The sequence below is a fragment of the Prionailurus bengalensis genome, chromosome C2, assembly GCF_016509475.1.
Source record: "Prionailurus bengalensis isolate Pbe53 chromosome C2, Fcat_Pben_1.1_paternal_pri, whole genome shotgun sequence".
Lineage (NCBI taxonomy): Eukaryota > Metazoa > Chordata > Mammalia > Carnivora > Felidae > Prionailurus > Prionailurus bengalensis.
This window is the reverse complement of record NC_057350.1, coordinates 151,707,803-151,732,218: the sequence shown is the minus strand read 5'-3', so window position 1 is coordinate 151,732,218 and position 24,416 is coordinate 151,707,803. Positions and strand designations below refer to the sequence as shown.

Genomic DNA, 24,416 nt, shown 5'->3' with positions numbered 1-24,416 from the left:
ACATGCCAGGAAACGTCTCTGTATTACTTTCCTCTCCTGGGCCAAGTGACTCAGGGACCAGGGTGCCTGCTGGCCTCACGCTCAACATTATGGGTGTTTACCGGCTTCCACTGCACGGAGAGATGGGGCACAGGGCTCACCTGTGCGCACCCGCGAGGCGCTTTCCGTGGCCCCACTCCCCCTCCACTTGGGCTTGGGGTGAGGGTGGAGGAAACCGAAAGAGAGGTCCAAGCGTTCTTGGCCTTGACGTTGATGGAAGAGGGAGTCGGGCAGTCGACACCCTCCTCACCTTCTCCAGGTAGCGCTGGCGGGGCGGGGACGGAGGGCACTGGAAGAAGCGTAGGAAAGGTGCTGGGCCTTGACCCCGCCGAGGGGGCGGCGCCGGGCCGCGGCGGCCCCGCCCCCGCCCCGCGCAGCCCCGCCTCCCCCGCCTCCCCCGCCGCCGCAGAGCCTCCCGCGAGCTGGCGGCCGGCGGCCACTGCGGCAGCGCAGCTCGCCCTCCGCCGAGCGTCCGCGCGCAGGTGAGGATCGGGGACCCCGCGCCCCCGCCGCCGAGGGAGGCGCTGGAAGCTTCGTGGCGCTGGGCGCTGGGAGGCAAGGAGGCGAAATCGGATTCCGCAGAGGCAGGGAGGGAGGGACCGAAGGACGCGCGCCCCAACCTTCGGGCGGCGGGGAGGGGTCCGTGCCAAGCGGGGAGAGGTGGCCGCGTCTTCCCCGAGCGCATCTGTGGGCCCGGAGATGCGCCGGCGCGCAGAGAGCCTGGCTGCGCGGAGACGCAGTGCCAGAGCGGGGCCTCCCAGATCCTGGGGCGCTGGATCCGGGGGGCCCTGGATCCCCTTGCAGCTGGTTCCAGCCGGCAGCTAAAAATAAACCTCCCGGGGCTTCCAGGGGCGACTCCAAGTTCACCGGTCGCCGACCCCCCTCCCCCCCCCAGGAACCCGCCCTGCTGCTGTGAGTTGGAGAGCCCTGCCTCAGCCCTGTGAATGTTACCAGTAGGTGGAAGATTCGTTCTGCCCAGGGCGGTGTGTACAGGTGGAAAAATCTGCAGGAAGTGATTGACTTCTTCTCTGAAGATTTTCTGTTTAAAATTTGGGCAGACCCGTTCTTTTCCTCGCGTCTGCGGAGGGGACGCTAGAATTTCAGCCGAGCTTTGGGTCCGGGGCCGAAGATCTCAGGTGTTATGTGTCCCCCGGAAGGTTTTGATTTGGAAGAAGTGAAGTGGGTTGGAAAGCGGGTTTTGCTTTGTGATGGGCTTTTCTGCTGGGACCAGTGAGATTCCTTTGCTAAAGGTAATCATAGCCTTTTTATCTGAAAAACAGGATTAAGAGGCAGCTGCGTGGCTTCCACATCACCCCCCTCCCGCCCCCCGGACAGATGTTCTTTAGTGGCGCCCCCAAGTTGGGTTTGACACTGCACGTTTGGGGAGCTGAAGTCAGGGTCCACGGACACACTGTCATTCTGTGTTCTCTCACCTACAGTTGGGAGGAAAGATGTTCACTCTGCTGACCCGCCAACCCTGTGAGCAAGCAGGTTAGTATCTCCGAACAGGCAGCGAGTGTGATATTGACAAGGCACAATCCCCGCTTCAGCCCCCAGTGTTTTAACGCCTGTCTGTCCCCTGCCAGTGACTTTAAGGGCTTTGGTTGGAGCCTCAGTTGCTCGCCAGGCTTTCACCACCAGGCATGCCTCAGGTATAAGTAAGGCTTTCCATCAAAGTTACACAAAACGAGGACTAACGTAACGTGCATGTTTTGCTTAAATGGTGTTTCCGGGTTGCATAAGCCACTAATTTGGCCCTTTGTGGTTTCCCTTACCAACCTGTGTGTGAAGGTTTGCCTCAGAGTATTGTTGGTTTTGTGATGAGTTGCGAGGTCCTCAGATCAGTCCTCTACTTCCACCCAAGTGTTGCTGCTGGCACAGCACCTACGGCACCCGGCGCTCCCCACCCCACCCCAGGTCAGCGTTGTTACCCCTTACACCGGAGGCACATGTGCAGAACTCTCACACACCCGCATCCAAGCTTGCCCTGCCTGCCTGCCTCTGGAGTATGTTTTGCGGTTGTTTGTCTAGAAGCCCAGAAGGGTCTGGCCTCCCTACTCTCAGGTAGACACCTTGTAATTACGGGGTTTGTTCACTCCTAATGACAGCACAGCTCTGGGCTGTATCCCCTAAATGAATGAGACCTGGTCTGGCCCATTTTGCTTTGTGATACGCTTTTCTGCTGGGGCAAAGGTCTGCTTAAGGGTAATCATAGCTTTTTACCTGAAAACTGCTGAGGCGAAGGACTGGGGAGTCCAGTGTGGTCAGCCACTGCTCACGTATCACCCCCCTCCCTGCCCTGGACACATAATCCTTAGTTGTGTCCCGAGACTGGGCATTCTTATCTTCCAAAAGGGTATGATTTTAGGATAGTAGAAGCAGTTTATACAAGTCTTTTTCTGTAGAAGGAAATTGTACCTAAAGAGCTAATTTACTTTGATTTCCAGGTTTCCCCCCAAAATGCTTTGAAATTTTAACACATATACTGTAATACCACACATCAGGCTAACTTGTTACACGGTTTAATTTAGCAAATTAAAGTTCTCCCGTGTCCTGTTAGGGGGGCGGAAAGTGCCTTAAACCTGTAAAACTGACACTGACATGTGACATATTCTTTAAATGTTGATCAGACTCTTACGTCTGCGGATAAACTGGTTTCTGGCTAGTTCACGTACTTTTATCTGGAATCACAGAAAACTGATCTGGGACCCATTTAGAGGCTCTGAAGGTCAACTTCACAGTGGCTGGCCTCCCTCCAGTTGCTGTCACATGCAATTCTGCAGTGAGTAACTTTAGGTATGAGTCGTTTTGCATACACGGGGCTAGTTCCGTGGCATAAATTCCCAGAAGTGGGATTGCAAGTCAGATGGCACACACCTTTGGAACTTTGATAAACATTGACAAACCACTCTCCATTGATGGTGTGCGGGTTTACACTCCCCGTGACAAGGTAGGAGAATTAGGGTGTTGGGTGACCACCTTTAGTAACAGGAAGTGTCTGTACCTCAGGGAAATCAGAATGGGCAAGAAGAGTTGGCTGTTCTGAGCTACAGAGATGCACTACGTGACTGGCCTTGCCAGCTACTCAGTACTGTGATATAATCGGATATTGAGACCGAACCTAATTCTATACAGTTTTATACACATGCCCTTTTTTCTTTCCAGAAAAATGTCTCCTAGAAACAACGAAGAAGCAAAGCCTAGGTTATATGATCTACAAGTAAATGTTCTAGAATAGGAACACACGTGGCTATAGAACACTTGAAATGTAGCTAGTGAGACAGAGGAACTGAGTTTTTAATTTTATTTGAATTCGTCTACATTTATTTTTTGTAGTGGTTATTTATTTTTGAGAGACAGAGCATGGACAGGGGAGGGGCAGAGAGAGAGGGAGTCACAGAATCCGAAGCAGGCTCCAGCTATCAGCACAGAGCTCCACACGAGGCTCCAGCCCAGGAACCGTGAGATCATGACGTGAACCAAAGTTGGATGCTTAACCGACTGAGCCACCCAGGTGCCCCTATTAATTCATCTACGTTTAAATGCCCAGTTGGTGATGTTTACAGCAGCACTTTCAACAATAGCCAGATTACAGAAAGAGCCCAAATGTCTATCAACACATGGATGGATAAAGGAGATGTGGTTTAGATATACAATGGAATACTGCTTGGCAATGAGAAAGAATGAAATCTGGCCATTTGCAACAACATGGATGCAACTGGAGGATGTTATGCTAAGTGAAATAAGTCAGTCAGAGAACGACAGATACCATGTATTTTCACTCGTGGGGAACTTGAGAAACTTAACAGAAGACCACGGGGGGTGGGAAGGGGTAAAAATAGTTACAAACAGAGAGGGAGGGAGGCAAACCATAAGAGACTCTTAAATACAGAGAACAAACTGAGGGTTGATGGGGGGTCAGGGAGAGGGGAAAATGGGGGATGGGCATTGAGGAGGGCACTTGTTGGGATGAGCACTGGGTGTTGTATGTAGCGATGAATCATGGGACTCTACCCCCAAAACCAATTGGGTATCACCATTTACATTTATGTCATAGTTTTACCAAGACTATTATTTAGTGAATATTTTTTTTAATTTTATTTTTTTTAATTTACATCCAAATTAGTTAGCATATAGTGCAACAATGATTTCAGGAGTGGATTCCTTAATGTCCCTGGCCCATTTAGCCCATCCCCCCTCCCACAACCCCTCCAGTAGCCTTCTGTTTGTTCTCCACATTGAAGAGCCTCTTATGTTTTGTTCCCCTCCCTGTTTTAAATGATTTTTGCTTCACTTTCGAGTGTTCATCTGTTTTGCATCTTAAAGTCCTCATATGAGCGAAGTTACATGATATTTGCCTTTCTCTGACTGACCGATTTTACTTAGCATAATACCCTCTAGTTCCATCCACGTAGTTGCAAATGGCAAGATTTCATTCTTTTTGATTGCCAAGTAGTACTCCATTGTATATATATACCACATCTGCTTTATCCATTCATCCATCAGTGGACATTTAGGCTCTTTCCATACTTTGGCTTTTGTGATAGTGCTGCTATAAACATGGGGGTGCATGTGTCCCTTCAAAACAGCACACCTGTATCCCTTGGATAAATGCCTAGTAGTGCAATTGCTGGGTCGTAGGGTTGTTCTTTTTTTAATTTTTTGAGGAACCTCCATACTGTTTTCCAGAGTGGCTGCACCAGCTTGCATCCCCAAGTCAATATTTTAATTGAATGCCTTTTTATGTTTAAAAAAATTAAGTATAATTTATATACAGTGAAATGGATAGATCTTAAGTTGTGCCCCTAAATTGGGTACCCTTGTCTTCCAAAAGGGGATGTTTTTAGGATGGGACAATTTCTTTTTTTAATTTTTATCATGTTTATTTATTTATTTTGAGAGAGAGAAAGAACATGAGCAGGGGAGAGGGAGAGAGAGAGAGAGGGGAGAGAGAGAGAGAGAGAGAGAGAGAGAGAGAGAGAATCCCAAGCAGACTCCACATTGTCAGCACAGAGCCTGACGCAGGGTTCGAACCCATGAACCGTGAGATCACGACCTGAGCCAAAATCAAGAATCAAACCAATTGAGCCTCCCGGGCACCCCAGGATGGGGCAATTTATTGAAAAAAAAAATTTTTTTTAAGGGAAATTATACCTAAGGAGTGGTTTACTTTATTTATTTGTTTGTTTGTCTGTTTGTTTATTTTCTGCCCTGGGGAATTCTGTCAGTCTTTTATTTTTCTTAAACCTTTTTTTTTTAAATTTCCCCCCAGAAGGGTTTACTTACTTACTTACTTACTTACTTACTTACTTATTTATTTATTTATTTAATATAACTTATTGTCAAATTGGCTAACATACAGTGTGTAAAGTGTGGAGCTGGTTACTTTAATTTTCACATTTTCCTCAAAGGACTATGAAAGTTTTGATGAATTTTGACAAAGGCACACACCCATATACTCCACAATTCTGTGAAGATATGGGGCATTTCTTTTTTTTTTTTTTTTTTTTTTTTTTAAATTTTTTTTCAACGTTTTTTATTTATTTTTGGGACAGAGAGAGACAGAGCATGAACGGGGGAGGGGCAGAGAGAGAGGGAGACAAAGAATCGGAAACAGGCTCCAGGCTCCGAGCCATCAGCCCAGAGCCTGACGCGGGGCTCGAACTCACGGACCGCGAGATCGTGACCTGGCTGAAGTCGGACGCTTAACCGACTGCGCCACCCAGGCGCCCCGATATGGGGCATTTCTATTACCCCAGACAGTGCTCCTGTGTTCCTTCCCGGGGAACCCCTGCCCCAGCCCTCTGGACTGTCACTGTTCTCATCTTAGTCACCTGCCTGTTTTAGAACTTCACGTGAATGGAATCATTTCAGTACAGAACAGTATTTGTTTCTTTCTTTAAAAAAAAAAAAAAATCTGTTGCTACTGCATTTATGAAATTTCCATTAGCCCATACTGGTTTCTTACGACCCAAGTAAATATCTGCTCAACATGATCTAGTTAAGTGGGGCGCCTGGTTGGCTCAGTTGGTTAAGCATCCAATTTCAGCTCAGGTCATGATCTCATGGTTTGTGGGTTCGAGCCCCGCGTCAGGCTCTGTGCTGGAGCGGGCTTTGGATTCCGTGTCTCCCCCCTCTCTCTGCCCCTGCCCAGCTCACGATCTGCCTCAAAAACAAATAAAGCATTAAAAACATTTTTTAAGTGATCTAGTTAAGCAATATTAGTTAATCATCAGTCCATTATGGTAATCATGTACCTTTATACAATACAGATATAATTATCTTTATTCAGAGGCTATGTATTTAGATGAAGATGATTCATATGCTTCTTTTTGTTTTGTTTTGTTTTGTTTTGTTTTGCTTTTAAATGAGTATAGTTTCCATGTTGTGATTGAATTACAAGTACCAGAGATGACATGACCCCTTTGGGAGTGAACACGTGGGTCTAGTGATTCTTTGTGAATGTAGGGGAAACCCTATACCTTCACTGCAGACACAGGAAAAATGGCTGAGGTTGACATCTTACTGGAAACTCAAATATTTCAGAAATTCATACATGTTACTGTTTCCTTGACAGTATGTCACTGAGTACTGAGCCTGATAATCATTGACTATATCTGAAGCGTAGTATTCATTTCTCTTTGTCTGATGTTATTTTTAAATGAGATATTATACCGCTGGCATTAATAGAAAACCCATATTTTTTCATCTCCATTGAAGTAAATGTTATTGTAAAGCATCTCAGGGCTGACCGATAATATGCATAACACATTTCGGGAGATACCAGGAAACTAAACCACACACCCCTTCTCTGCAAATGGCGTTTTAGTTCCCTCTCTGGAGAAAAGATAAATGGGCTTTGGAGCCCAATCACTCCTCTGCCTTAAAAAGTCTTGGCCTTACTAAAGCCAGAGAAAGTGCTGTAGGCATGCAGTCGTGCACCCAGTCCTTGGATTCTACAAAAAAGGCCAGTGCCTTGTTCCTACTTTCCCCTCATGTGTCTTCTGGGTCTTTCCATTTTAGGCCTCAAGGCCCTCTCTCGAACCCCAGCCATCATCGCCTTGGTGGTCTTGATTTTGAGTGTTGTGGTGCTTGTGACCATCACACTCATCCAGTTTCACCAGAAAGAGGTCCTCCTTCCAGGACTGAAGGTAAGTGTGAAGGGATTGGCACTGAAGGGATGGGCTATGACGTCAGGTATTCTAAGGCCATGAGTTAGAAGAAAACCCTTTACCCCGTCTCCAGTGGGGGAAGACCCAAGGAAGAACCCAGGGATCCTTGACATAAGACCCAGGGGAGAAGCTCTGGGCATACCGGCTTTGTGCTGTTTGACACTACAGATTGATAATGGTGACCCTTCTCCAAGGACCGTATGGCCTTGCTTTGACTCCTGACTGTTGGAGCCCAAGCTAGACCTTGTAGCCAAGGATTCCAGAAGGCTGCCAGAGATCTAGCAGCTTGTACATTTCCCAAGACCACACAACCCTGACCATGAGTGAAGCCAGGGAGACCCAGCCTCCTCTTCTGGCCTGACCTGGTAAACAAGACATCAATGACTTGAAAAGGTCCCCTTGAGCTGTATTTGTGCAACCTCTCTTGAGTCTAAAAGTGTGCCATGATCCCTCTGACTCTTCCCCTTGAAAAATTACTCAGGACCCGTGCTCAGTTTCAGAGGCTACTTTTAGCCCTTTTGATAAGTGCCCAAATGACCTCTCAAATGATGTCCGACAGTCTGAGAACCATATACATCACCCCAGCCTTGGATGTAAAGGTGATGGGAGGTGACCCTGTGCAAGACTGTCAGACGAAGGGGAAAAGAGTCCTTCAGTCATTTTGGGTAGAGGTTGGCAAAATTTTTCTATAAAGAGCTAAGTACTACATATTTAGACTTTAAAGGTCATTATAGTCTCTGTCACGTATCTTTTTTTTGTTTGTTTGTCTCCTATGACTCTTTAAAAATGTACAAACCCTTCTTAGCTATAGGGCCATAGGAGCCAAGAAAACCAACCGTTATTTGAACCTCATTTAGCCTTTACCCTTGACCTCAAGAATCCTGTCTACATCTTCCTGCTCTTAGTGACTATTCAAAGGCTGTATTTGAAATAGAAGTTTTTTTTAATTTTATAAGATAAAAAAGAAACTAATATTGCCTCGGCCGTGTGGGTGAGTTAGACCCACCATTCTGAGGCTGCTCTTCTGAAGGATTAAAGTAAAACTCCTTTAGATGATGGCATTTGGTTCTTTTATAAGACATTTTACTTAAGAATCTCAGCCCCCGCCTCCCCCCACCCCCCACTCCAGGGGCGCCTGGGTGGCTCAGTCGGTTAAGCAACCAACTCTTGATTTCAGCTCAGGTCATGATCTCATGGTTCATGAGATCAAGCCCCGAGTTGGGCTCTGTGCTGACAGCATGAAGCCTGCTTGGGATTCTCTCTGCCTCTCTGCTGCTCATTCTCTCTCTCTCTCTCTCTCTCTCTCTCTCTCTCTCTCAAAATAAATAAACTTAAAAAAATCTCAGGCCCCATGAATAACATGAAGAAAAAAAAAAAAAAAACAACCTTATGCAACTGTCCAGGGATGAGAGAAAAACAGATTATCTGGTTGTCTAAAGACAATAGCCAAGGCCGAGAGAAGCCATTCTCCCAACCTCGGGGCACTGTCTTCTTCTCTAAACTGCATAAAATCAGGATCGCAACCAGGCGTATCACCATCTCCTTATGCTTTGTAAACTTCTCAGCTTGGTGAGCACTTTTCCCTGAATTATCTCATGTAACCCTTGCGGCAGCGATAGCAGGGGGACAAAGCAAGCATTGTCACCCCCACTTTGCAAGTGAGGAACCATGGGTTTGGCCAGTGGATGGCAGGACGGGAACTGAAACCTTGTCCCTCCTGTTCCCGAGGCCAGGGCTTTCTTCACTACCTCCCTCCTCTCCCTGATCCTAAGTTCAGAATGAGGGACCCAGGAGGAGCTACTGACCTTGACTAGAGAACTTATCTTCCTTTGCACAGGAGGGATGGGTGGGGGAGGGTGGGCGCAGATGCAGGAAGGCTTGCTGAACGGGGGGATGGAAGTACCCCCCAATTGGGGGCAAGACTAATGCCACTCTTAAACCCCACGAGCCACTCTTACACCCCAGGAACCACTCTTACACCCCATATTTCAGAGGAACCAGCTCTAGCTGTATTCCAGGTTTATCCCTCTCCATGGCGCAAGGGAATGTGCCCACCCAGAGTCGTGCGTCCCCTTCTAGAATGTGCTGTGGTGCCTGAGACTCCAGAAGCCAGGGTCTGTGTGGACCTCCTCCTGAGGACCGACCTCACCAGTGATCTGAGGGGTGGCAAAGGGGCAGCCATTTGCAGGAAGTGTAGACAGAGCGTGGATATGGGGTCGGAGCTGTCCCACCTTCTAGAGTCTGCATACAGGTGCGTGAGGCTCTTTGCTCTGTGGATTGGCCAGGGGTGTGGGGTGAGGACGGGTGGAAGTTTGGAGGGGGAGTAAAAGTCTTCATTTAAAAAATTTTCCCTCAGGCCCCGAAGAAGTTTGGGATGGGTTGGTTAAGGCAGTTGACAGCCGCTAGCTTTCACTTGTTCTAGGAGGTAAGAGGTAAGTCCTCTGTTCATACTGGAGGGGCGTGGAGGGATTAGAAGACTAGAAGAGTAAACTGAGTAGAGAAAAGTAGACCCCAGGGCAGTAAGGAGGCTACCATTGAAAGAGAGGAGCACACATGTCTCAGGCTCCTGGGTCAGGTGGGTTCCCCTGATCAAAGATGTGAGTAAAAGCAGGCCATCTGGGAATGACCCGAGGAAACACAGGTAGGGGGTGGGAGGTGAGACAGGAGGGAAGGCAGCCCCTGGAGGGCCTGCCACCCAGCAGGTTACCACTGTGGGCAGTGGGGGCTCAGTCCTGGGGAGGACTCTCAGTCTGGGAGCCAGTGTAAAACTCATCCCCAGGTGAGTCCTCTACCAAAGGGCATCTGGAACACCTGCTTCACAGGTATCCCACTCAAGGACGTACTTACACGACCAGCTTCCACTAGCCATTGGCGGAGTGGCTGCTCCCTGGGAGACGCCAACCCCCTCGTGTTTCTGGCACGCCGCATGCTCAGGTGGGCTCGGCCACTAGAGAAAGCCTTTAGACGCGTGGAAAGCGCATGGTTGGACAGCACAGCGGTAAGGCCTGAGGCGTGTGGGCAGGGAACCCTCCATGACTATTCCACGTGGATATGATTACTCACGGGTGGGAACGGAGGAGCAGAAAGGGTGAATCGCTTCTCACAGTTGCTCACACTGGAAATAGCAGACGTGGGACCTAAGAAACAAAAGAGAACAGAAAACAGGGCCTCGAACGAGGGTTTAGAAGGACCAGAAGACCCACGCTCACCAATTAGCAGACAGTTCGTTCAAAGAGGGGACCTGTAATCTGCTCAGAATCGCGCTGCCAGGCCCCAGTCACAGTTGCAGGGGACGAGAAGTTGTATCACCTTGGAATGTTGACTCAGAGGACTCATTCTGCTTAGCTGGGTGGATTAAATGTGAGAAAAGACAGATGTTCTGAGCCGGGGGTACCGGGAGCAGAACGGCCACTTGAAAGAACATTCCACCTGCAGCCCTTCTCAGGTTGAGGACAAGCCTCTTGTGTTTGGCTCTTCGGTGTGTGCCAGGGGTGGGAAGGGCAGTTGTGGAAGTGAAGCTGAATGAATTCAAGGGCTTTTACGTTGTTATGTTTGTGTTTTCATAACCTTGAACGTTGTTTTGCCTCTGTGTAAAGATGACAGTCGGTTACGAGAGTCGGCTCCACAATGGCCTGTGGGGGGTGGGGGTGGGCTGGAATTTTCCTTAAGACCCTAATGAAAGGTCATGATAGCTGGCTATTACATGCAACCTTGGCTTACCTAACCTTGGTCTATCGGAGTTTAAGAGCAGAACTATCAAAACTCAGTCAAGGGTCCACGCGTCCCCAGTGCCATTTTCATTGTTCTGGTCCAACCTGCTCCACCAGCCTGAAGAGTAAACATGGTGGCATCACTTCTATTTTTCACTCAGCCCCCCACCTGCTTCCTTCTCATGAAGTCCAATCTCTTCCTCTCGAGACTTCTCCCTCCCCAGCCCCAATCACAACTGTCTAGAAGCCCTGGAGTTTCTCAGTCCAGTATGATCAGTACCCCATTGCCACTGCCCCTTGCAGCCACAGGACATCAGTGTCCAAGAGGGGCCTACGTAGTCCCGCTCAGGTCACATGAGATCCCCGTATTGAGTCACACTCCCGTGCTTGGCCGTTATTCTTCAAAGCACAACCACGAGACCAGGCTGTGCTAAAACCATTCCTTTGTAGGGACACCTGTGTGACTCAGTCGGTTAAGCGTCCGACTCTTGATTTTGGCTCAGGTCATCTCATGCTGCGTGGGTGTAAACCCTGCCTTGGGCTCTGCGCTGACAGTGCAGAATCCGCTTGGGATTCTCTCTCTCCCTCTCTCTCTGTCCTTCACCACTTGCATTCTCGGTCTGTCTCTCAAAAACAAGCAAACAAACAAAAAAACATTCCCTTGTAACCCTCATTGGTTATCAGTCATCAGCCGGGATCTCTGGTGCCTTGTGGCCCTTCCTGGTTACCCCTTAGAGAGCGAAAGTTGGATAATTAGTTTCTTCCTTTCCAGACAGATGTGGCTTCTTCATCACATCGGTCCACCTCCTCTGTAGTCAGGTCTGCATACTACTTAGCTACAAGCTTGCTTTTGAGGGACTTTTTGTCTGAACAAAGAAAGTCTGCTCTACGCACCAGGCATCTTTTTTTTTTTTTTTTTTTTGAGAGACAGAGAGAGAGAGAGTGTGTGTTCATGTGAGTGGGAGAGGGGCAGAGAGGGGGGGGAGGGGAAGAGGATCTGAAGCAGGCTCCGAGCTGACGGCAGAGAGTCCAATGCGGGGCCCGAACTCACAGACTGTGAGATCAGGACCTGGGCCAAAATTGGGTGCTCGACCGACTCGCTACCGAGGCACCCTAGGCACCTTATTACTAAACAGTCAACCCTGTTAGACCTGGTTTCCTTGGAACTCAGTGAAAGCATGGGGGCTGTGTGTAGAGGTCTGATGGCCAGTTAGAACCAAGCTCGGGCCCAAGTCTGTGACGGTGGGCAATGCTTTACCTCTGTGAGCCTCAGTTTCCCCATATGTCAAGTGGGAAGGATGACCACACCTGCCCTGTAGATGCAACACTACAGCACTTTGGGCAATGCCTGGCATATTAGAAGTGCTCCACAAATGTGTATTACTACTAGGATCCCTCTTATTATGCCGAGAGGGATGATGATGGATGATGATGATAGTGCTAATAACAAATCTAAGAAAACTGTTCTTACGACTTTTGCTTTTGTTAGAAGCTCACACACCCCTTAAGTTTTGGATCATGGGGTTCTCACGGAAGACTGTTTCAGTTCTACATTCAAGCCACGTTCTTTTCTGACACTGCGTTGGACAGGGGGTTACTCACTGCCCAGCTGAACTGAATGAAATCAGTCCCCATCCCACCCACTCCATCAAACCACATTGAGTTCCGCTGATTTAGGTAAGGGAGGTCTCGAAAAGACCAACTTTTCCACTTTGGAAAACATCAGCGATCAGTGGTGGGGTGGATACCTAGTCCTCAGGAGTAGCCCCGGGCTCAGGGCTGGTCCCTGTCAGCACATCCGGCAGGTGCCCGAGGGGAGGGCCAGCTGCTCCCACCTTGGTGAAAATTGGATGCCAGCTGGGATGACGATGAACGTGAAAATGGCCCTTCTTCCTCCTTCCTGAGTTTGGCACAGCAGCCCCAAGCCTCCTTCACAGGGAAAACGCACTCTTTGTGAAGAGCTGGGATCCAGAAGATCTGGGAAGGGTGGGGACCCTGTGGAGTGGTTGCTCACGTGTGCTCCCTCCTGTAGTCAGGATCCAGTGTGGAGGGGCCAGGGGCCGGTGCTGGGCTGGTGGGGGGTCGGCAGCAGGAGGGAGGAGAGAAATCGGACTGGTAGGGAGGCTCAGATCGCTTGAGTGCCCGGTTTCCTTCTGTGCCACCTGTGCGTTAATCTCCGGGTGAGCAGGCTGTGAACAATGCCTTCCTTGTTCCCCCGGGGGGTGTCATGTCAGGATCCCCGTCAGCATTCGTCAGACTGAAGGCTGAGATTAGGAGGGTGTCTAAGTTCAAATACCGACGGACGCAGGATGTTCGTCTCAATATAATGAGAAAGCTGCGATTGAGGAGCTAGGGCCACCCGTTTTTATTCGGTCCCCTTGTTTCAAATGAAACAAGCGTTTGTTGATAGTAGAAAGCTGGAGCCCTCCCAAATGGCTAGCATCAGGGAATTGGTTAAATGGATTATTGTACATCTCACGGAAGAGGTGGGGAATGTATTGAAAGCGATATCAGTATTTTTATTGGCGGCGAGAGATGTACATGATACACTTTTTATGTAAGAACAGAGCGTTGGAAAAGTCTACGTACAGTATAATCCTGGGTTGAATTGAAAACATATGTCTGACCGCATTTTCATATATGTAGCTGTATGCACAGGTGGCCATTAGAAAAGATGTATAACAAGGTGTTATAACAATAGGGGGATTTGAGGGGTGTTATTTACTTCTCTTTCCTCTTGTCTTTGTGGTTTTGTTTATTTTGCTTTGTTGATCTTTCCATATCACCTGTGTTTATTGAGCAGCCACGAGTGTTAGGCATAGGGTCTGTTTACTTCTGCAAGTTAAGTCGTCTGTACATGAGGAAACCCAGAGACGTTAGGCCTCTTGCTACCTAGGGTCGCAAAGCAAGCAAGCATCCGTCTGAGTTCGACCTGCTTCCAGAACCCAAATTCATCTTCCTCCCTGAGACCAGCTAGCTTAACCCAACAGCAGTGGAATTGGAGAAAAGCTCCAGAAGCCTCCACTGCCCTGGGCTGACTCCGGGCCCACGCACATACTGACCTAGGTCAGCATTACTCATTCCAATCCCCGTAGGCTGCTAACGCATGCCCTTTCCTGCTCAGGCTTGGTCCAGGGCCTGGGCTGGGCCACACCCTCAGGGGAGGAAGCTTCCTGATGCCTGCCTCAAGGTGGGGACATGGTCCAGGACTCCTAGCCTGCTCTCCTGAGCACAGCTAGTCCTGGCACTGCTCTGGCAGAACCCCCCCCCCCCCCCGTCTGTCCATGTACCGTGTTACCAAAGGGGGACAGTATGTCAACGTTAGTTGGCATTTTGGGGTTTTTCTCCTGAATTGTGAATACCTTCATTCTGCAGGCCAGTGCAGTCACCCTTCTGAGAATTTCCCATATTTACTTCAGGCTTATTGGCCTGGAAGTTTGAAGAACAGAGGGCAGCAGGCGACTGACTATTTTCATTTCCCTCCTGAGGCCCAGGTGGCTTCTGTCCCCCCACCTCAGAGGTCTGGAAGAGGAAGAATCAGGGAACAAGTAAGATCCTCAGAGTATTAATTTTCAACCTTGGCGGCATATTGGAATCACCAAGGGAGCTTTAGAAACTGCGATGCCTGGGTCCACTCCCGGAGATTCTGATTTAATGGGTCTGGGATGTGGCCTTGGCCCTGGGAGTTTCCAAAACTCCCCAAGTGATTCTAATGTGGGCCAAGAGTGAGAACCATGCCCCAGAACACCTGACCCACCCCATCCCCATCCCCTTCCCCCACAGCCCAAGGAGACAAAGTTGGTTTGGAGAAACTCGGTTTTTTCCCTTGGTCAGCCCCTCCCCAAATGAAGCAGTGTGGATTACCCTCTGGAGAGTATTCGGGGTTCTCGGTGGCCCATTGGAAAAGAGTCCTCAGAGAGGCCCAGCCCATTTCTGACTCTCCCTTCCCCCTTTTGTTCAGTACGGAATCGTGCTCGATGCCGGGTCTTCCAGAACCACCGTCTACGTCTATCAGTGGCCAGCGGAGAAGGAGAATAATACTGGAGTGGTCAGTCAGACCTTCAAGTGTAGTGTGAAAGGTAAGGCCCGGACTGTGTGCAAGAGGCCCAAAGGGAAGCAAGGGAGAGTCCTAAGGGCCTTGGGAGGCCTGGAGGGATCCCAAGAAGCTGCCTGGAGGCAGGAATGAGCACTGCACTGGGCGTCAGGAACATATGTCATCCAATGGTAGTGGCACTCCCCATCCATGCAGTGACCTTGGGCCAGTCACCCCCTTCCTCTGGGCTTCAGTTTTCTCATGTCTAAAACATGGCGGTGCGTGGTGTGAGATTTTACCCTGCCACACTTGCTTGAATGCTGACGGAAGGCACAAGTCTCCTGGGTCAGAACAAAGGATGGTTTCTTACTCACAGCACTAGCAGTAGGCAGAGTATCAGCATTTTCTTGTGCTGGTTCTCTGAGTTTCACTTTGCACCAGGTGATGTAAGGAGGGCCAGATAGTATCTGCTCGCACGGTGGGTCGTATTACAGAAGAGGAACCCCGAGATTAGGGAACCTGAGACATTTATAATGCCTGCCTCTTGACCTGGGGGGAAACGCTGTCTCTATCTTCTGAGCCTTGAAAGTATAATCCGGAGCAAAGGCAGTCGGGACTTCTGCTCGTAGGACATGCAGAAACATGAGGGAGTCGTGGAAAATTGTATTCCAGTAGGGGAATGGTATTCTAATTGGCCGTGTATGTCAGGGCGGGGGTTGGCGGTGGTAGAGATAGATGGACAAGGCATAACCAGACGGCCATGGCTCGGGTCCAGTAAAGCTTGATTTATAGACCCTGAAATTTTGAATTTCATATAGTTTTCAAGTGTCACAACATATTCTTTTAATTTTTTCCCTAGTATTTAAAATTGTAAAAATGGTCTTAGCCCATGGGCTGTACAAAAAAAAAAAAAAAAGGTGATGAACTGGATTTGGCCTGAGAGATGCCTGCCCTTGAGACAGAACATTCTCGGCATCTTTAATGACCCTCCCCAACATAGACTGAATTTTACATTCACTGTTTCCTTTGTCCTTCTTACAATTTCATCCTTATGCGTTTAGTTTTTCCTGCTTTTGAAAGCGGGATCAAACATGTATACACATAAATGGAGTCAACATTTATTCTGTAATTTGCTTCGTTTACGGACGTCGGGTTTTTAAGATCCATGTGTGTTAATAGGGAGGAGAGGAAGCTCATACGGTCTTCCCTGTTGATGGGCATTTGTGTTTCCATGATTACGGAAGCGATAAGGTTGAGTATATTTATATTTTAATTTACTTATAACATTATAAGTTATAAATATGCTTATGTATTTTATATTTATATGTCACATGATCATTTCTGGTTTTGTGAAATTCCTATTCTTGACTTTTTCTCATTGACTCATTGGGGTTCCTTTTTTTTTTTTTTAAGGTTTATTTATTTTGAGAGAGACACAGCATGAGTGGGGGAGGGGTGTAGAGAAAGGGAGACACGGAATCCGAAGCAGGATCCAGGCTCTGAGCTGTCAGCACAGAGCCCGTCGTGGGGCTCGAAGCCATGAACCGTGAGACCATGACCTGAGCTAAAGTCGGTCACTTAACCGACTGAGCCACCCAGGCGCCCCCGGAGTTCTTTATACGTATTGTGAATATGAGTGCCCAGCTAGCATTATTATTATGTTCTCATATTTCCTCACAGCTAATGATTTGTCTTTTTAAGTCTCTTCATTGTGTCTTTTGGTGAATAGGAGTTCTTTTTATGTAGGCACAATTATCAGTCTTCTCTTTATGGTTTTGCTCTTGTGTATTTAAGAAATCCTTTCGCCTGAGATCATAAAGATATCCTTCAGTGAAAGTTTTATAATCTTGTCTTTTATATTTAAGGTTTATTTATTTTTGAGAAGGGGGGGGAGAAAGAGAGAACGAGTGGGGGGAGGGGCAGAGAGAGAGGGAGACAGAGAATCCTGAGCAGGCTCCACACTGGCAGTGCAGAGCCCAGTGTGGGGCTCGAACCCACAAACCGTGAGATCATGACTTGAGCTGAAACCCAGAGTCAGACACTTAACCGACTGAGCCTCAAGTACCCCACAATTAAGTCTTTGGTACACATAACCAACCCCGGTTAGTGTGTGTGTGTCTGTGTGTGCCTTTTTATTCTTTTAAATGTATTTATTTAAATAACTTATTGTTTAAATAAATTATGTATTTAAATTCAAACACAGTGTAGTATTGGTTTCAGGAGTAGAACCCAGTGATCCATCCCTTATGTGTGTGCCTTTCTAAAAACCACCCTCTCCAGAGCATCATGATCTCTGACTTGGCCTGGAGCTTCCTGACCAGGATGTTAACACATCCTGAATGTGTTACTGAGGTATACCCTCAGCCCACGGACAACAGGTTAGAGACCCTGGACAGGTTCCCCCGGCCCCAAGCAGCCTCCTTCATTTGCCTCCATGATCTGCCCAAAGATAATCATCTCTGGGGGTCATGGCATTGAAAAAGCTGGGAAGCAGAATTAGCCTTTCCCACAGGGAGGCTAACAGAGATCTTTGAATAACAGGGCGAATTCTGATCATCTGCCTTTCAATGGAGGGCAGCCAGGAGCTCACCTACCCCGGTACCTAGGTGTCCAGGTTAGGTTGTCGATGAGCGGATATTGAGATAGAGTTTGGGATGCAAGGTAATTGTGAGAGATCCATACCTGTGGGGGGAAGGGAGAAGGAGGAGGACTGGCCGGAAAGAGAAGTCATACTGGCACATGCGCCTGACAGAGCTCCGGGCGATCAGTTATCTTGCATGGCCCAAATTGGCTGGGCTGCGACACCCCCGTTGCCCTCAGTTGTTGGATGGCGGCATCCTGGGAAGAGCAAGACGTTGAGCAAGGCAGCTGTCTGCAGCTAAGGCAAACCATGAAGGAGCGGACAGCGGAAACCCTAAGCCTTTATTTGAAGGGGCGTCTGGCTGGCCTCTCTCACAACGGGGCACTCGGATGTTTTCTGAGTACCGATTGCGTTGTTATCCACAAGACACGGGTGGCCACGGCCTTGCTCGGAGCTCAGCCGGAGATCGCCTCTCTGCTGTCCTCACTTCTGAGCCATCTCCTCCCCTTCAAGCGTGAAAGAGGGCAGCAGGATGTTCATTTTGAAAGGTGAGACCAGCCACTTCCAGAAAAGAGAGGGTCATGTAGGGCAGTCGTTAAGACGTCACCTCATCCCTCCTGTGTGAGTTCCTGAGATGTTTCTGACCTCTCTGAGTCTTCTAAAATCTCTTCATCTCTAAAATACGAAGCATGAGAATAGTAATGCCCACCCCCTGGGAATCATTTGAAGATTCAATGACATGATATGTGTAAAGCAGGTAGCAAATGCACGTGGTAAGCACTTAGTAAGTGTTAGCTATTATTATTCATGGCACGGTTTAGAGCTCCTGGATATTCTTGCCACAAAGTTAGTCTGTCCAGATCTGTCTTTAGACCCGGAGAGCAATTCAGCCAAGTCAGTCCTGATGATCTTCTGGCTGTAGGGGTAGATGTGACCTTCATGGGAGGGGCCCTTGGCCACCCAGGATGTGATTTAGGGGAGGGGCAGGGTCATGGAGCCCACATCATATCCATAAATGAGTCTTCCCTTTGATCGTAGTAGCCTCAGGGATCCATATATATACTCCAAATGACCAGAAGACCACAAACTAAATCGCAAAATACAGAGTTGAAGTTTGGCAAGTGCCATCGCCTTGAAGACACGTGGCTTCTCCAAGGATAATTTGGGTTTCTGGTTTCCCAGTTGCAAATTTCCCAGGGCTCCCCTGCCTTGGCCAGTCTGAGGGGGTGGTGAACGCTTGCTTGCCCTGCAGTGTTTCCCAGATACCCAGGCTCTTGGAGATTTCTTTCTTGTGGGCGAGGAGGGACCTGGTGAGTATCATCACTCCTCACTTGCCGCTGTTTTCCTGAGTTCACCGGGTGCTGCCTTAGCTGCTGGTCCCCATGCTGGTGTCTGAAGCTCTGGCTGCTTGTCGTAAAGCCATTCCCTGGAGGGCACCGGTCCCCTACACGCCCCTCCTGTCTTTCCCAGTGTGCGGTGCTAAAGCCTGCTGCTATCTCCTCCCACAAAGGACATTCACGTGTTCCCTTTAAACCAGTGCTTGAACTCTACTGGGGCCTAAGTGTAGCCATCTCCTCCGTTGAAATGCCTTAAGGAGTTGCTTTGGGGACCTGGCCATTACAGTTTTGAAAGCATCCTTTGCTTGGGTACATGTCCTCGAGTAAGTTTTGTGTCATCTGTCCAGCCGCCTTTCTCCAGATTGGAATAGCAGTTCCAACCCTCCTTTCTTAGGGTTGTGAGTCCCAGGATCCCATGAGCCCAATCCCGTCTTCCCTCTAGGAGGCTTATGGGACCTTATGCAAATAGGTCTCAGGTGACATGCTCAGATACCCCAAGTTTTGACATTCCAGCAAGGTTCCTAACCAGTCCCTTTCCAGAGACCAGCTCTGGCTGATCCAGATTGAACTGCATGATCCCCTTAGTATAGAGTTTCATACTGGTTTGAAAATCTCATTGGCTGATTGATTCATTTATCTCATAAATATGTATTGAGTGCCAACTGTTTGCCGGTAACTGTTCTTGCTGGGGATTCCAAACTGAAATATACAGGGGCACCGGGCTGGCTCAGTCGGTGGAGCATCTGACTCTTGATCTTGGGGTCATGAGTTCAAGCCCCACATTGGGCACAGAGCTTATTTAAAAGTGAATAAAAATAGGGGCACCTGGGCGGCTCAGTCGGTTAAGCATCTAACTTCGGCTCAAGTCATGATCTCACCGTTCATGAATTCGCGCCCCGCGTCGGGTTCTGTGCTGACAGCTCAGAGCCTGGAGCCTGCTTCCGATTCTGTGTCTCCCTTTCGCTCCCCCTCCCCTGCTCACGCACTCTCTGTCTCTCAAAAATAAACATAAAAACTTAAAAAAAAGTAGATAACAATAAATTAAAAATAAAAGGTAAATAAATAGATAAATAAAATATACAAAGTCTGTGCTGTTGTGGAACTTGCATTCGAATCGAGGCGATAGATCAGAAATAAGTGGGTATGAAACACGTCAGGGAGAAGTGCTGTACGGAGAAAGCAGCGAGGTAGGCAGACAGAGAGCGGTCCTGCTGTTTTTGACAGGATCATCAGGGAAGGACAAAGAGGGGACAGTTGCACAGAGGCAAAGTGCAAGAGTGTGAGCCATACACATTTTTGAGGGAAGAATGTGCTGAACAGAGGGCCCGGCAAGGGAGAAGGCCAGGGGCGGAAGCCGCTCGGCGTATTCTAGGAAAGGCAGAGGGGCCATTGTGGTTGGGGCAGGATGAATAAGAGGACGAAAGGTGAGAGATGAGGCCAGAACTTCGGCCAAGGCCGGCTCGCGGAGGCCCTGAGCTGCAGTGAGGCGTCTGACTTGTGCTCAGATGCGGCTTCCTCGGACTATACTGGGAGGCCACTAGGAGATTCTGGTCAGGGGACTAACATGGATATGACCTCTACGTTTCACGGAGCATTCTGGATGTAGAACGTGGAGTCAGAGGCTGCGACCGGAAGCAGGGTCACCAGGGCTATTATGACGTCATGAAGTTATGATGTCATGAAGTTATGACGTGACGGTGGTCTGGCCGAGACTGTACTTGTCAGCGTGGGGCGAGTTTGCTCCCCAGAGAACATTTAACAATGTCTGGGGACATTTTTGGTTGTCCCCACTGGGGTTGGGGATACTGCTGGTATCTAGTGGTGGCCAGGGATGCGGCTAAACATTGCGCAGTGCGCAGGACGGCCCCACAGCAAAGAACTGTCCGGCCCCAAACGGGGGTAGTGGCAACGTGCAGAAACTGATCTAGAACAGTGCTGGGGAGGGAGGGGAGGAAGTGCTCAGATTTGAGAGGTATTTTGAAAGTAGAGCCCGGGCGCCTTGGGCGGCTCGGTCGGTTAAGCGTCTGATTGCGGCTCAGGTCATGATCTCGGGGTTCATGAGTTTGAGCCCTGCATGGGGCTGTGCCCTGGCTGTGCAGAGCCTGCTTGGGATTCTCTCTCTCTCCCTCTCTCTCTCTCTTCCCCTCCTCCACTTGTGCATGCGTGCACGCTCTCTCTCTCTCTCAAAATAAATAAATAATCTTTTAAAAAAGAGAGACTCAAGAGACACACAAGCCAACTGGAACGGGTGGAATTTATTTGGACTCTAATTCAAACAAACTGGGAGAGAAAAGAGAGAGGTGGGGGGAGGGCGAGAGGGAGGGAAAAGATGAATATGGAGAAAACGGGCACCTTAACTAGAATTTGGTTCTGTTCATTTCTACAGGCGTTAATAGCAGGCAGGCGCTCACACTGCTTTAAAAGAATTCTTGCCTGGGGCGCCTGGGTGGCTCAGTCGGTTAAACGGCCGACTTCGGCTCAGGTCATGATCTCGCAGTCCGTGAGTTCGAGCCCCGCGTCGGGCTCTGTGCTGACAGCTCAGAGCCTGGAGCCTATTTCAGATTCTGTGTCTCCCTCTCTCTGACCCTCTCCCGTTCATGCTGTCTCTCTCTGTCTCAAAAATAAATAAACGTTAAAAAAAATTAAAAAAAAAAAAGAATTCTTGCCTAACCCTACTTTCAAGTCTTTCTGTGATCGTTCATTTCAGCTTCACGGAGATTTCTGACCAAGCTGAGGAACCCTGTCATGGGTTTGTTTGAGTTATAGGTCTCTCTAGCTGTGTTATTTCTTGTTGACGTTGATAAACGTGGACTTTTTGGTATTCTTTCATATTTAATGTTTAGGATAACATCTTAAATTACATATAGTTATGCCACAACGTTTCCTGAAGATAAATCATGACAAGATTTCTTTTTTCCCCTCTACGTTTGAACACATGGAATAGATTTGAATTTTTGTTTCATTTTTCCTGTCCCACCTTTTACTGTGTCTCAAAACCCATTGGGTGGAAATTCTGTGAAGAAGTGAATTTACTAGAGCACCTGGCTGGCTCAGTCAGTGGAGCATGTGACTCTCGATCTTGGAGTTGTAGGTTCGAGCCCTGCGTGGTATGTAGAGATCACTTAAAAATGAAATCTTTAGGGGCGCCTGGGTAGCTCAGTCAGTTGAGCATCTGACATTGGCTCAGGTCGTGACCTCTCTGTTCCCGAGTTTGACAGCTGACAGCTCAGAGCCTGGACCCTGGTTCAGATTCTGTGTCTCCCTCTCTCTCTGCCCCTCCCCCGTTCGTGCTCTCTCTCTGTCTCAAAAATAAATAAACGTTAAAAAAAAATTAAAAAAAAAAAAAGAATGAAATAATACCATCTCTGCAGTTCGTTCTGTGGGGAGAGAGAACAGACGACACCAGAGGTGATCATTGTGAGAGCTGGGAGGTGGATACAAGGGGGTCCATTATACCTTCTTCCCTACTTCTATTGATGTTTGAAATTTCCGTAATGAGACCTTTTTCTTAAGCAGATCCTGTTTCATGTTTTCACTTTTGTAATTCCTTCCTTCTGTATTTGGGGAGTTGACACTTCAGTGTGACCACACGGGACTTAGCACCTCCACCTGTTGTCAACCCCCCACTCGAGCCCACTGCTTCCCAAAGCCGATTTGGTGTTTATTTCGAAGTTGTAGTGCTCTTGTTGGTTCCTGGGAATGCTAAGAAGTGCTGACTGCTTGCTCCTCAGGCTCTGGGATCTCCAGCTATGGGAAAAACCCCCGAGATGTGCCCAAAGCCTTTGAGGATTGCATGCAAAAAGTCCAGGGGCAGATTCCAGCCCACCTCCATAGATCCACCCGCATTTACCTGGGGGCCACGGCGGGGATGCGCTTGCTGAGGTAAGGGCTGGGGTGGCCCCACGGAGCCCATCTGACCGAAATTAAGAATGTGTTGAGCCTTGCCAAGAATGTAACTCTCTGCCTGGGGACAAATCCGAAAGAAAGAAGCCCATATTCTGCCATACATTTAGGCTTTAAAAGTTGGGACGCTTTTAGTCTTTATTTTAATACCCAGAAAGAGACTACGCTAAAAGGGATTCCTTCCACCTTGGTGATTTTCCCGAGAACTCTGGGGAAAAAAAGGCAGGTGACATGAAATCCCATGGGGTATACCTCTAGTTTTTTAGAAAAGTAAAAACTGTTTTGGATGCCTGGTCTTCTGACCCCGGTGTGCTAGCAGCCATCCTGAGTGCGACCCACAGTTACGTGGCGTCTACTCACGTACACCATCTCGCTGCAATCTGCTTTACGAGAGTGGTTTTTCACTGGGGCGCCTGGGTGGTTCAGTCAGGTAAGCGTCCGACTCTTGATTTCAGCTCCGCTCACGATCTCACGGTCGTGAGATCGAGCCCCATGTCAGGCTCCACACTGATGTGGAGTCTGCTTAGGATTCTCTGCCTCTCTTCTCCCTCGAAAAAAATTAGTGGAATTCCTGCACTTCACTCCAGGCAAAGCCTTTGCAGCTATTAGGAAACAAACAGCTCATTTCATTCAGTTTAGCAGTTCCTTCTAGATTTGTAGCCATGACTTTGAGCCCAGTTCACTGTGTTCAAGTGCCCTTTCGCTCTCTCTTTTTTCCCCATTATTGTAGCTCCTTGACCTTGAAATAAAGGAAAAATAGTTTTTATTTTTATTTTTTAAGAGAACATATTTCTTTTTCTTTAACGTCTATTTATTTTTGAGAGAGAGAGAGAGAGAGAGAGAGAGAGAGCTCACAGGGGAACGGCAGAGAGAGAGAGAGAGAGAGAGAGAGGGAGACAGAGAATCTCAAGTAGGCTCTGCATGGTCAGCACAGAGCCTGACGTGGGGCTCAAACTCACGAACCTTGAGACCATGACCTGAGCCGAAATTAAGAGCCAGACACTCAAGCAACTGAGCCGCCCAGGCGCCCCAAGAAAAATAGTTTTTTTTTTAAAAAAATCAAACTTAAATCTACCCAGGGTAAAGCCTGCTCTGAACTTTGAAAATAAGGCTTTATCCCCCAAAGATGACAGTCCTATTGCTTCAAGGCCACTTTGTCTGTGGTGCCAGTAACATAAAATTATATGTGTGGGCATAAAGAAGATACACAGAAACAAACAAACAGAGCCACTTTAACATGATGATTAAAAGAAATCACGAAGCACCCTCGGTTGGATTGGGCCTGTTCCTTGAGGTTTTCCTCTCCTTGTTTCTATCCCTCTATCCTCGTTGACCGAACAGAACGTGGGAAAAAGTTGCATTTCTTTGCCCCGCTTGGAATCTGCAGGGTGTTTCAAAATGATTGCGTTTACCTGAAAGAAATGATACAGAAATGCCTTCCTTCTGCCTTTTCCTTTTTTATGGAAACAAAGCATCCGACTTTCTCTTAGTTGCTTTTTCTCTCACTCCTCTCAGTGAGGAATAATTAGAAGACTCTGTGACTTACAGCCCCTGATAAAAACCATGGAATAGGAAGTTCGCCACTTGGGAAAACAGTGAATGTCCCATTTGAATAAATTAAATATTAACTCCTCCTTGTAA

At 48.3% G+C, this 24,416-nt stretch overlaps 1 protein-coding gene across 2 annotated transcripts in view; it reads left to right on the top strand.

Annotated features, from left to right (window-relative positions):
* The first annotated feature begins 425 nt into the window (after positions 1–425).
* ENTPD3 (ectonucleoside triphosphate diphosphohydrolase 3) overlaps positions 426–24,416 on the top strand; it is a 38,225-nt gene continuing 14,234 nt past the window's right edge. The window contains exons 1-6 of one of the 2 annotated variants that reach the window (XM_043595683.1): positions 453–521; positions 889–951; positions 1,479–1,530; positions 7,063–7,190; positions 14,883–15,000; positions 22,604–22,754. In XM_043595683.1, coding sequence (XP_043451618.1) covers positions 1,491–1,530; positions 7,063–7,190; positions 14,883–15,000; positions 22,604–22,754 — 437 coding nt within the window. In that variant the 5' untranslated portion in view covers positions 453–521; positions 889–951; positions 1,479–1,490. Of the gene's footprint in view, positions 522–888; positions 952–1,478; positions 1,531–7,062; positions 7,191–14,882; positions 15,001–22,603; positions 22,755–24,416 lie in introns of both variants that reach the window. The other variant, XM_043595682.1, reaches the window with a different exon arrangement.